This window comes from Lygodium microphyllum, chromosome 18 (assembly GCF_053477565.2).
Source record: "Lygodium microphyllum isolate KBCC chromosome 18, Lygodium_microphyllum_v1.1.10, whole genome shotgun sequence".
NCBI lineage: Eukaryota > Viridiplantae > Streptophyta > Polypodiopsida > Schizaeales > Lygodiaceae > Lygodium > Lygodium microphyllum.
In genome coordinates, this window is record NC_141152.1 from 54827270 (window position 1) to 54841532 (window position 14263).

The 14263-nt window shown below is 41.7% G+C and overlaps 1 protein-coding gene across 1 annotated transcript; it reads left to right on the plus strand.

Moving 5' to 3' along the window:
- Window positions 1-2808: 2808 nt before the first annotated feature.
- On the plus strand, window positions 2809-4697 carry LOC148020902 (eukaryotic initiation factor 3 gamma subunit family protein). Its single transcript, XM_087698711.1, has one exon. It carries the CDS (start codon window positions 2832-2834, stop codon window positions 4353-4355), a length of 1524 nt encoding a protein of 507 aa, XP_087554837.1. The 5' UTR covers window positions 2809-2831; the 3' UTR covers window positions 4356-4697.
- The last annotated feature ends 9566 nt before the right edge of the window (window positions 4698-14263 follow it).

Below are 14263 nucleotides of genomic sequence, written 5' to 3' on the forward strand. Positions count from 1 at the left end.
CTGGCGGTAGGCACGATTTCGACGCGTTTCGATCCCACTTGACGCCTGCTATACACAATCACAAGAGACATTCCAGATATGATTAGGGCACTACTAAGAAGCACTAGACTCACCTGGAGTAGCACGAATCGATGGCACCCAGAAATTTGAATCTGGTCCCTTGTTTCCATGTTTCCAGCAGTAGCCAAAACCTTCTGTTTTCTCTTTTCTTAACCTAATCTATCCTTAATCTAGTGCAGCCAAAATGCAAAGCAGAGATGCAGAATGGTAGTCCTACACTAATGCTTCCAACAAACCAAAACACTTACTTGTTTCACGGATTAAAACCTCCTAAATCTCCTAGCTATCTCGAGCACCGGTTCGGGCTGCAAACCCTAGTTCTATGCTCTATTTGATGTGCACGGCGCTCAAGGCTCGATTTCGTCGGTCCCGGCAACAACGGAACCAAAATGAAGGGGAGCTACAAGCTCTACCTTGAGACCTACGGACCACTTATTGCTCAAGTGTTTCGAACTGAGTGGCCATGGCTACCTCTCACATAGCCGACGCACAATGCCTATCTTATGGGTGTAGTGAGCTTACCTTGATGCTCGATCGAGTACCCTCCTCTTTCTTACACACCGGTAGCTCCACGATCCTTGAGGCAAGCTCAAGCAACCTCAATCCCTCTCCCATGAGCTTCATCCTCCATAGCCACGCGCGAGACAAGAGAAGAGAAGAGAGGAGGGGAAGATGAAGAGAGAAGATGGAGAGCTTCTTCTCCAAGATCCCTCACTCTCACACAATCACTCCCTCACTCCGTCACACTCTCTCAATCCCTCTCTCAAGCACCAGCAAGAAGGCAAGAAACAAGAGAAGAAGAAGAAGAAGCTTTGGCCACACACAAGAATGATCTCCTCATTCACTTTTTGAACTTTATATACATGCCCTACTTTCCATGGGCGGTCATCCCCTTTTTTACATGGCCGGCCATTAGCCTAGGCCCATTTCTCATTTCCCACCGTTCTAGTCTATCCTATTCCCAACTAATGCATACAATTTGCACAGGAGTGAGCCTGGTGCTCTTTTACAAGGATTCGGGAGCGCTTTCACACTTAATGGTGCGCTTTTTACTCTTTTACTTTCCTTGGGCGACTCTAAGACTTCCTGAGGGTCGTGCCTGTGCTTTTAATTTTTTCAGGGTCTGGTTACCGGTTAAGGTGCCTTTTTCTTCCTTTTGTCCTGTGCCTTTTGCTATTTCCTTTTTTCCATTTCTTGCTCCTCTGTGCTGCAGTAAACATTAGGTAAACACACACTTTAGCAAAGAAATAAAGTCATTCCCCATGTGAATAAATTGTCCCACTCTAAATATATAGCTCATGCTCTTGTATGGGAATCACATCAAAGGTTCCCATCCACACCGATTTCCAAAATATGCTTCTCTTCATCTCACCATTAATTCCTTTTACATTAAATGAAGCTAATATAAGGTAGTTGTCCATTGACTGCCTTTTACATGCCTTCATGCATGTTGCACCATTTGTTGGTCCACATACTATCTTCATTTTCCTTCTTCTCACCATCATGCAACAAACCAATCCTAGTACTTGATTTCATGCATCCCAAATCCTTTATTGTAGCTCATAGATAGCCATTTGAGCTTTTGCATCAATACTCAAATATTCCTAATCTAGTTGTTCTAGAGGCACTTTGTTGATGTTCATGAAAGCGTTTGCTTTCCCTCTAATAGATGCTTTCCCTCTAGAGGCATTTTGTTGATGTTCATCATTGTCATCCTTGGATGCTTGACACTCCCTATAGTATTACCCATGAAGACCACAATCGTAGTAAGCATCCACAATTTTGCTCCAAATGAGCTTAAACCTAAGCTCTCTGACATATGCAATAGTAATGCCTAGTTATTGAGGCTACTACTCTCTTGTATCCCACAAGAGAAAAATTCTATTCTTGAAGGGGCTATCCAAGGGTGGTATGTATAATGGCCTCCCCAAACCCTTGGCAATGTTTGGAAGCATGTTGCATAAATATGAGCACTCCTTGATGTAGTCTCTCTCCATCATCTTGATGGCTACCACATCACCATGTATACCAAATCCAGTCCCTAGAAACACACCCCCTAGGCTAGAACTTTCTACATTGCCTCCTTAATGAACACTACCTCAAAGAATCCCCTTTCACATAGAAAATGTGATCCACCACTTTGGTACCTTTGAATATCACATTGAATCGGGTTGCTGCTTCCATTGGTTTAGGCAGCTTACTACTAAAAAACACCAAGATAACTTTGGACTAAAATTTGATTACATTGGCATAGACTTTGTCATAGCCTAATGTGATATTCTTGAACATACCTTCATGCTTGCATATTTTTGCATAGGTGCTTGCCAATAACTCAGAGACCACTCCTGGATTTGCTTTTAGTCAAAGCTTAATGTCTTCAACTGAATTGTTCAATTGTACCTTTGACATCTGGTTTTAAAATGGTAGCTAAGTTGAATTGCTTCTACCACCACCATCTAGGCATTCTTCCTTCCTCTTCCCCTAAAGTGTATTTTTGGATTCTTTGCTTGCATGAGCTTGCTCCAAGTTCTCATTTACATTCACATTCTTCATTCTCTCCATTCTTCTTGATTGCTTCACATTCACTTGTTCCCACTACATCCTTTGTTCAGTTACATGTGAGTTCCCTCCAAGAGTATATAAATATTGTTTGATCTTTCTAAGTTTTTGAGTTAAAGGTTTTGGTTTCTCCTAACAATAATAATGTTTTTGGTAAACACTATATTAAGCCTATCTAAAACCCTTCCTTGTGATTTCTCCTGTCTAAGACGATGACTGTAAGTACACCAGAGGCGGAAGAAGGGTCCTGCGACAGCCATGGCAGGCAGCAACAGCAGTTTGCGCGGCTGGGCTGCAACGTCCTTATCGACCTCAATGATGGCGACCGACTCTCCTTCGCCCGCCTGCACCCCTCCGCCACCATCAAGATCGGCACCTCCACTTGCTCCCTCTCCCCCCTCGTCAACAGCCCCTTCGGCTCCGTCTTCGAGCTCCAGCGTGGCCCCAAGGGCCCCTGCCTTGTCCGCATCCTCCCGTCGTCCGCATCCCCGCAGCCGCACGAGGATTTGTCCTCCATTGCTGCCACTACGGACGATCCTGATCCTGACCCTACCACAGATCGCGACAATCGCAGCCTGATCGACGACAACACTGCCCAATCCCTCTCCGCTGATGACATCGCCAGCATGCGCCGCCAGTGCACCTCTGGTAAGGACATTGTCGACGCCCTCGTTGCTAACAGTAAGACCTTCCACAGCAAGACTGCATACTCGCAGGAGAAATATAGGCGGAAGAAGCAGAAGAAGTATGCGCCGAGCTTTGTCCTGCGGAGGCCGACTGCATGGCGCATTTGTGAGGCGTACTTCAAGAAATCGCCTCAGAAGATCGGTTTTCTGAGGTCCGATATGCTAGGGTTAATGCTGTCGTTTGCAAATGTCGGTGCACATGCAGAAGTGTTGGTAATGGATGCAGTTGGGGGGGTCCTAACAGCAGCTGTAGCTGAACGGACTGGAGGCTTTGGTTCAGTATGCAGTGTTTACTGTTCTGATAAGCCGCCTCCCATGGACATTGTTGGTCTCCTTAACCTTAGCAATGAGACAGCTAGAAGTGTCTTTCGAGCTTCAATTTCTCAGCTGTCTGAAGCTTTTGGATGTGATGCGCCCAAGGCTGTGGACTCAAAAATGAAGCATGACAGTGGCCCAGATACCTTGCCAGATCCACCACAAAATGCTGAATCTAAGGATATGTCTTTGACTGTTTGTAACGCCATACATGGAGACATTACATTGAACACACCAAACATTAAGGAGGTTGATTCTGTACCTGAAGTTGCAGACATTACTGAACCAGGATGTGCTGGCCAAGATGAAAACACAGCTTGTGGTGACAAGGATATGTTGGCCGTGAATGAGGATGAGACAAAGCCCACTGCTCAAAATGGCAGTACAATTGTTAGGCCAGGAAGATATGCTACATCTACTGACTTGTCTGTTTGGGCTAAACATGGATTCACAAGCCTCCTAATAGGTGCTCCTGAGATTCAGCCTTGGAATCTAGCTCAGAAGTTGGTCCCTTTCCTTTGTTCCTCTGCACCATTTGTGATATACCATCCTTACCTTCAACCTTTGGCAGAATGCATGCATCAATTACAGGTGAAGAAGATGGCAGTGGCCTTAGAGATAGTAGAACCATGGCTACGAGAATATCAGGTGCTCCCCTCAAGGACACATCCTAAGATGCAAATGAGTGCAACTGGAGGATATTTGTTGACTGGCATTAAGGTTGTTAATTTATGACCTTTAGAACATACATGATTACTGAGTGGCTTTCGTTTTGGTGTGTTCTTAAATCTTGTGCTCTGAGTTGCTCCTATTTTGGTGTGCTCTTAAGCGTGAGTCTCATATTTAAACTGGAATCCTTCTTCAGATTTTAATAGTGAGGATTAAGAGAACCCTTGATTGATATGAACAAAAGAGGGTTCAAAGTTCCACAGGGTTCTGTACTGCCATATGGTAGGTATTTAAATGTTTTCCATTATCAATGTCAGGTTTACTGACTGAAACCATTGGATTGGTTATCTGGTTTTGGTAGTGTGATTCTACCGCTGATGTATTTTTCTGAATGTATGCGTGACTCTTGAGTGAAATGTTTGTATGTTGTGCTTCATTTGTCAACATAGATAGCATCTTTGGATGCATGTTTTTTGTGTAGGATATGTAGCTGCTACATGTAAGTAGTAGTTCCAAGGTCTGCAGGATGATCTGAGATGAAGTGATTCAAGGAGCAAAATTCTAATTGTTGATTTAATGGATGCTCATATAGCTTATCTTACCAAGCAAAAGCTTGAAAGACTAGATCTAGACTCATGGATTGTTAGTTCATTGGGGTTCAGGCTCTGGGATGAGCTATTGGACTTGCTTGACATACTTCTATTGATCCGGCAGTCCACTTTTAAAGTAGGAAGAGGCAAGAAAATCTATCTCCTATACTCAGCTCTGACATGGTGACATGGACCTTGCTTCAGTCTAGTGGAGGCCCATTGTGCTTTTGTTGGATGATGGTGACATGGAACCTAGCAGCAGTCTAATAGAGGCCATGTGTGCTTTTGTTGGATGGCCAAGAGTATTTGTGATAAGGATGCTCTTCTTGCTTCCTTTGGAAGATGCTCATTTCATGTATTTAACTTTGTTTTCCTGAAACCAAGCTTCCTCTGTGTGCCACATGCATGTATATTTGAGAGTGGTGTTGGGTGTTTGGAAAAAGAGCTTTCTGTGTATGAACTTTTTAAGGTCCTTATATATGCAGCAGCAGGGTTTGTAGCTTTCTCCTTTACTGCAATAGTAGAGTTCATTGTTCTTAGGCTAGGTTGAGATATGTGTGTGGCAAGGTCACAATTTTAGGCCAAGGAAGAAGACTTGAAGCTTGTTGGAGCAAACTAACGATTCCATTGACTTCCTCTCCACTTGAGAAGGATTTATGAAGCTACATGCGTTTTGGCATAGAATAACAGGTGCAACCAAGGGATAAGGGTGATTGTTCTAGGTACTATTCCACCCAAAACAAACTGAAGACTCGATTGACTTCTCTCCACATGAGAAGGATTTAAGAAGCTACATGGCTTTTGGCATAGAATGATAGAAGCAACCACGGGATATGGGTGATTGTGTGAGGAGCATGATGGTAGTGCTGTAGGAAGGATAATGTGGATAGGGGGGATAGGGTATGTAGGTGGGAGAGTGGAGTACACTTGGAAACTTATCCTAGAGTGTCCACAATGTATGCGGGAAGTATGCATAGTGGATCCAAATGTGGACATGGATTGATTGGGTATGGGCATGGTGATCGTATGAGTAGCCCATGGAGGAGAGAGAGGGACATGTGGCAGAGGATGGAAATCCTTACGTAGGAATGACCTATGGAGTGTGTGATGGCACACCATAAGCAAAGGATAGAATTCCTTGCGTCTGGAAGGTCGATGAATTGGTGAGGTGAGTCAAGGGTAATGAGGGGGATGCCCATTATAGCTATCCCAAGGTGAAAAGAAGTGCTCACTTGTGGGTATGTGGAAGACACAGTGTTGAAGGGTGGCATTTCTCCTGACGATGTGCCATGGTACATGGCACAAAGGGGTAGTGAAGTGCAGGTATGTAGAATATGGTGTGGAGAAAGAGAATGTGCAAGGAGGGGAGATGGGGATCCAACTCCTAGGGTGTTGGATGCAAAAGTGGAGTGCAATACAAGGTTTTAGAATGAAGAAGAGAGGAAATCGAGGTATGGATCGGAAGATGGTGAGATGGGAGGGATTTGAGAAGAGTGGTTTACATGCTCAAATGAAACAAAAGATGTAGACATGATGATGTCTACATCAAGAGCCTCCTCTTTTGAGGTTTACATAATGAGAGTCTTCTAGATCTTGCATACCAAAAGGAGAAATAGGAGAGGGTTTTGATTCATACGACCGCAAATGTTCATATGTGCACTATAATCAGAGAGGGGATTAGTCTCACCAACAGGTCTGGATACAGTAGCAAACCTAGTAGAAGGGGTGTAAACTTGACTATACGCGATGCCTAAGTACCCTTCAAACTCCTCAATCAAGTGATTGAAATCTGGAATAAGAATAGAAAAGGGTGAAGATGAAGGTGGGGTGTCATCTTCCTCGTGAAGTCCATAATGCCTCTTCAAGGCCTCTAATAAACCAAGCGTCCATAGTATTTGTAAGATTTTCTTTAAAAGAGCATTGGCTTTGATAGCATGTGGTGATATTCTAGGGTTTGCACATAGAAAACACAGAATGTATGAACACGACTAAAACACAGTAACTTAAACAATAACACAATAACTCAAACATGACTAAAACACAATAACATAAACCTTAAACGCAAAATGCAAAAACACAAAAACACAAACATAAACAAAGAAAAAAGAGAACTCTGAAGTGAATGAATTAGTGCTGTAAATGAATGAGAGAATGTATAGAATGCATAATAAACATAGACCTTAAATGCAAAATGTAAAAACACAAAAATACAAACATAAACAAAGAAGAAAGAGAACTCCGAAGCAATGAATTAGTGTTGTAAATGAATGAGAGAAGTATAGAATGCTCAAGGGTAGAGCTATCTAATAGCCAAGGGCTCTTGTGGGAGTGGTTTGAGCGAGGTGTCGATGCATGTCATCCATTGGAGATGGATCTGGAGTGTTGAACCATTAGTCAAAAGAGGGGTAAGTGGTAAAATGTTAGCTTGTAAGAGTGTATTAGTTATGATGGATACTTCCGCAAATAGGGTAGCAGTTGTATAACTGGGTTGCAACAAAAACACAACAGTTCTAACACTTGGTTGATTAGGATGGCAGCTGGAATGGGTAGATTTGGGGCAACAAACTATCATGAAGTTTTCTTGGGAGGTTGGAGAGGTGTAGCACCCTCTTGCTTGGCTACAAAGGCTGTAAACATGGGGTAATCAGGTACTAAAATGACATGCACATCTGGCACATTCAGTGGAGCATCAAATGTAGCGGTGCGAGCCTCCAGAATAGCAGGGCGGTGGTTGAAATCAAGTCGTCTTGGGCTAGAAGGTGAAGGGATGCAGTTGATAATGGCTGGACATCAAATGGTTGATGGGCTGACGATTGAAATGTGCATGTGAATGTGAAAAAGCTGCACAGTAGGATAAGATTGAATGGTAGACAGTTAGGGTTTTGTGTATGGGACAAAAACTCTCTAGAACCACTCCTCGATTAATGAAACTTTTCGTAATTTCTCATTTCGAGGTTGTTTTAAAGAGCTAATCAGTGCGTAATGAATTTTTAGCTCAACAAAAGTTAGACCATGAATTGTGCTAAGATTTCAAAGAGACCAAGGACTTGTTGCTTGGGTCTATAACAAGCTTAATTACACATTGCAAGGTTGGAACTAAATGGCAGGCAGCTTGTCTTTATAGACATGGAAGGATAAGACTGAGTAGTAGGTAGCATGTCTTTATAGATGTGGAAGGATCCTGCAAAATTAGGGTTTTGCGTATAAAACTGCTCCGGTTTAATGAAACTTTTTGTATTTTCCCGTTTTGAGGTTGTTTTAAAGAGCTAATATGTGGGCAATGAAATTTTAGCTCAACAAAAGTCGGATCATGAATTGTGTTGAGATTTTAAGAAGACCAAGGACTTGTTGCTTGGGTTTGTAACAAGCTTAATTACACACTGCAAGGTTGGAACTTGGAAAAAGAAACATGAAGTGATCTCCAAGCATTCTTGTTTGAGATTTACTTGATAGTAATTGCTATGAAAGCATGCTTATGAAGTTGCATCTCACTGCCTAGTGCCATCACGTGTATTCTTGCCAAGTGAATAAGGGACTTTTGTACTATACAAGCATAAAATCTATCATGTACTTTGGTTGTCTAGGTGTGATTTCATTTCTACATCTCAAGTTTGATTGCTTATATTTTTTGGCACTAGTGAAATGATATTTTCTTTTGAAGATATTCTAGGTGATTCAAGAATTTTCTAAAGTCATGTGTCTTGATATGCTCATGTAGGATTACTCAATTGAAAAAAACCATTTACAAGGCCCCTTATATGCAAGCCCCCTTTTACATGCAGTTTAGCATAAGCTACATAAGTATGTATGTTATGTGTTCTTTGGTCCAGGTCAACATTTTTAATATGATTCTCAGAGCATGTCAAGTGTATTGCAAGCGTGTTCTTTGTATTAGGGCTCATGTTTTTTTTTTCTTGCTTCTGAAGGCAAATGAGCTATTGTGCTTATCACCTAGGATGCACACGTGACGAAATAGTTTTGATATTCTTGCTCAAAGGTGCACTCAAGTAGGATGTTTGTTGTAGAGACAAGTCTGCATAGAGTTGTTCAAGAGTAAAATCTATAGCAACACAATGCTAATTAGTTTTGTCTAGATTTTTTTGAAGCTTTGTGTCACAATACAGTGCAAGGGTATTGAACAAATAGCTTGTAGTTCAATTAGCCTATTGAAGCATTCAAACACAATTCGAAATAAGACACAACCAAGAGCATGCAACAAGCTATAGATTTCCAAGGTTATACAATGAGATATGTGGTTATTAATTTGTCCCACTCTTTAGGGTTGAAAAGAGTCCATAAAGAGTTGAAAAGAGTCCAAGTAATGAGAGAGAGAGAGAGAGAGAGAGAGAGAGAGAGAGAGAGAGAGAGAGAAGTTCATTATCATCCACAGAAGGCCAAATTATGACCCATGGGACCTCTCCAAATATACAATGATTCTCCTCCCCCATGGTAGGAAAGGGTAGCTACGGTGAAAGAATGATCTATGCAGCGTGGTTCTCCCGAAAGTGTAACATGCGGGTGATGAGAGCCCCTAACTTTGATATAGGAGTAGTGGTCAAAAATTGGTGAAGTGGCTCTTGTAAAGGGATATCAAAGTCAGCTCGTATGTGTGCAAATGCTGGGCATGTCATAATCATGTGCTCCTCTGACTCTACACTTTGTAGTCCACACAACTTGCGTAACCTCGTCTCTCTTGCTTGTCCACTCCATGTACCTATCTCGATTAATAAAGTGTGTGATCGAGTTTGAAGTCGTGCAATACTCCATCTAAATACCACTAAGAGCGGGTTGGCTATGTATGGCTGTGTGTGTGCCTTTGCCTGCATGTAGGATTCCCAACATGAAGGATAATATGCATACTGTAATAAGCAAGTTTGCCATTTGCTCCCTTGCTTTGATGTTTTGCTTGATAATCTTTGGATGCTATATCTAGATATCTATTCACTCCCCACCCTTTAAACCAGTTTCGCATATCCAACACCCATTCTGTTGAAAGCACTTTACTTTTCCATGTTTTCTGTAGGCATGTTGGGGAGCCTACTGTCATCCATTTGACGTACTCGGGTGGCATATCTCAGTACTTGGATCATAGCATGTACTTCAATTGGCCGATGGCCAATTTCCAAAAGGATAACTACATATGGTGTGGTGCTTTTGATGCCCAAATGTCTACAAATAAAAGCTTTTTGTAGCTTCTCAATGTCGTTCCATGCAAATGAGGAGATGCTCCCCTCCTACACTTCCACTCCATATAATACCGTATGTAGAACATATGCATCAAAAGTCATACAACGTATTTTTCAGCATTTAGTATCTGTACGGATGCAGTCATTTTCAAAGTGATAATACTTGCTTTTCCCTGCTGCTGCTAATCGTTGCTCCACACATGTATGCCATGTGTGGTCTCTGTAGATATCTCAATCCCCAAGTATTTGAAAGTAGACACTATCTCTATAGATTGTCCGCATAATGTACTTTTGGTGGGGTCTTTGATCGCTTGGTGTGCACAGCCGTTAGCTTTGTTTTTGATACATTCACCGTCAAACCACTATCTTGACAAAACTGTTCAAGAATCCCCATGAACTGCTGCATACGTTTCCCAGTATATGTAAAGAATACATCATTTGCATAAAGCAGGTACAAGATGGCGAACATACCAATATGTGGGCTTTTGGCTTCCTCTTCATTCATAGCCATGAGAAGTATTTCCTCTAGCTTATCAATGCATAAACCAAACAATGTAGGGGAGAGCAGGAAACCTTGTTTGACTCCCATGTTACTCTCAAATGCTTGTGACAGCCCGTTGCGACCTCTGAGGCAGCACACCACTCATTGATATATCTTGTAAATTCCCATGCATAGATCATTTGGGACCCCTAATGCTTGTGACAGCCCGTTGCGACCTCTGAGGCAGCACACCACTCATTGATATATCCTGTAAATTCCCATGCATAGATCATTTGGGACCCCTAATTCTTGCATTTGTTGCCATAAGCCAACCCTTGGTACGGTGTCAAAAGCCTTCTTAAAATCCTCAAAACAACAATACAAGGTTGCTCCCTCAAGTCGACTCTCATCCATAAGCACATGCAAAGTAACCAAATGGTCTATGGTGTTATGACCAGGGCGAAAACCTGCTTATCCAAAAACTTGTTTGTTATTACTTTCTGCCCATTTACTCAATTGTATTTCCAGGATAGTGCTGAATAGCTTTGGCATGGTTGAGCTGACCATAATCGTGCGGTAGTTTGTGAGAAAATTGCGATCTCCTCCCTTATACAACTGTTGTATCCAATTCTCCTACCATTCTTGGGGAAAACCATATGCAAAAGCATGATGTATCACATGCAACATAAACAGTCTCGTTTCCTTTGTTGTCCATTTCAACTTCTCCACATTCTGCAAAATATCACATGCTTTTCCATTAGCCATCTTGTTGAGGGCTGCCTCCAATGTTTCTAAAGTGAACAGAGCACTAAGTGGCTGCATATGTACATCACATTTGATGGGCTGTACCCCTTTATGCATGTAAAGTTCTGTAACATATGATAGTATGTCAGCATCTGTAAAATTCCCCATAACATTTGACCGTTTGGTTTGCAATTTTCTCCATGCTTGCCTTGGACATTTCTTAAACTCCCTAGCATCTTCACTTTCTTTAGCCACTACATATCTTTGTCATGTTTTATGCATGAGAGCATTATATCATTTTTCTACCTCACTTCGTCTTGTCCCTTAGGAAGGATTTTCAGCTTTCTACGTGCAGCCTTACATTCATCATCAAACCATTTCTTGCATGGAAATCCTTTGACATTTTTGTGACTGCTCTTTGGTTTCCCAAAAACCTCTATAGCCGGATTTAACATTGCATCTCCCAGATCAGCCCATGTGCTCTTAGTAAGATTGCTCATAAGACTATCCAGGTGACCATCATATGCTTGTTTCTTGTCTACATCAATACAAAATGCACCAGTACCTACTGTGTCCCTGCATGTCCTACATGGTGGCAAACATCAAGTGTCAAGCCCAAAGCTATATGATTTGTTCCTGGATGTTTTTCACCTAGCCAGAACTCTTTGATCATGCATAAATCATTCATGTGTGCCATTGCATAGTCTACCACATTGGAACCTCCACTAGCTGAGTAGCATGTGTATCCTTCAGTTTCATATCATTCAATATCAGCATATGCAAACTATTAACCATATCCATCAAAGCACGTCCATGAGCATTAATGTATGTATCCTCAGATTGTCTACACCAATGTGCATCTAAGATAATCACATGTCCTTGTTGCATATATGTGCATGCATCCGTACTCAAATCTTCAAAAGGTTCTTGCGAATCCACTTCATGTCGTGCATAGAAGGGGGACTCCTTATGTGGAATGTAATATCACGCAATGTACATCGGTGTAGTGCGCTTGAGTATAATCCATATGTATCGCTTATGTCGGTCTACTTTACATACATCAATCATTCCTTCCAAATGACATTAGTATATGCATCCAACTCCTCCTTTCCCTCTTTTTCCTACATGTGATTGATATGCACTATGAATTATGTACCCTGGGATATCTGAAATTCTACATGTCTCCCGCTCCCATGTCTGGGCGAGGAACACAATGTCAGCATCACCAACCATAGCATTAATGCTTTCACCTTTATGCCATCCTTGGAAACCCTCTGCAATTCCAAAACAACACCTTCACAAGCATGCAATTCCCATAGGTCGCGCATCCCTATGCCATGGAAACCCTCTGCAATTCCAAAACAACACCTTCACAAGCGTGCGGCTCCCATAGGTTGTGCATCCCTATGCATCGTTTGAAGTGTTATCACTAGATTTCTTTTGTTTGTTGTATTGCTTCCAACATTCCTCCTATTGCATGGAGGTGCGATCCTCATTTACATAAAAATCTATTCCCTTGAGGTATACTCGACTACTGTCTAAAAGTGTAGTTCTCTTACGTGCATCCAATAGAGTGCATACAAGGGCTCTTGCCTTCCCATCGTCTTTCTTCTTGCCCATACATCAAGCACCAAAGGCACGTACATATGCCATGGCAAAATGCTTACCAAAAGCCAAATCTCTGTCAAAACCAAGCAAAATGATAACTCTAATCACCCCAAAATGATCTCTAATCATGGACATAACATCTCCAAGTTATGTAGCACCAAATGGGCATCAGATAGTCATCATATAATCATAAGCATTATTCACTCAAGAAATAGTTGCTGCCTTGTTTATTACAAATCTAAATACTGTGTATTTCAGACTTGAAACTAAATGTATATCAACACCAATTGTAATACCACACTTCAATGCTCAATGCTAAGCATTAGATGTAAAGTCTGGAGCACAACCATGATGCCAAATGAAGAGGAGCAGCTTTGTTGTAGGTCTTGAGCATGTTGAGAACCAGATCTACATCTCGAGGAAGTTACTATATGTATATCCTCTACATCACGTGCGTTCAAGGCCTATTTATAAATATCCTTATCTGTGAGTTTTTCCTAAATAAAACATAACCCTTTTCTATTCAATCTATAAATAACCCCTTTATATTACATCCTTTTGTAAGTAAAAAATATATAAAAGTGGTATTTTTAAAATACCCTATTTTGAACCCACGTGATGCACACATATATTCATGAGTAACTTACCCGAGATCTACATACCCATGCTGATGATGCCTTTAGCCCTATGCCTTCATCCTTGAAGATATTGGAATGGTGGTCCAAGTGTTGGAGATGATGGGGAGGGTCCCCAAGTGGCCAATGATGGCTGCCAACAAGCTCAAATGAAGAGGGAAGCTTCAAGCTTCAAGAAGAAGCTTCAAACCTTGTTGTCCTACCTACAGACTCTTCACGGTGAACTCTTCTTCAACTTCAAGCTTTTACACTTGAAGAAATGCCAAGCTCCTGATTGCCTGAGAACCAAGCTTTGATACCACTTTATTGAGTTAGCTGCAATGGAGCTTCTGTGTAGAGATGCAGGTTGAGAGAGAGAAGAGATAGAGACACACGATTTGTGGTACAGAAGAGTGTACCTCAATAATGTTCTAGATAGGTATATGTACTATGTACAACCTGGTCCTACGGGTGGACACCGGCATTGCCCTTTATCCCAACATTTACAAGCTAATGATTAGAATGATTTTGCAAAGGATTAAGAAGGTTTGGCATAGGCAACTAAAGATGGCTTTATGCTTAGATGACATATTGCATTTGCAATGTTAAGTAGAAATCTTGTCATTCACGATTTTTGCTATGAGTGTGGCTGATTTTCTATATGGATGGGGTGAGGAAGGTTTTGGAAGGTTCATTTAAAAGGGTAGGGAGCATTGTGAGGCTTATGAAGATTTTGTCAAAACCCTCTCAT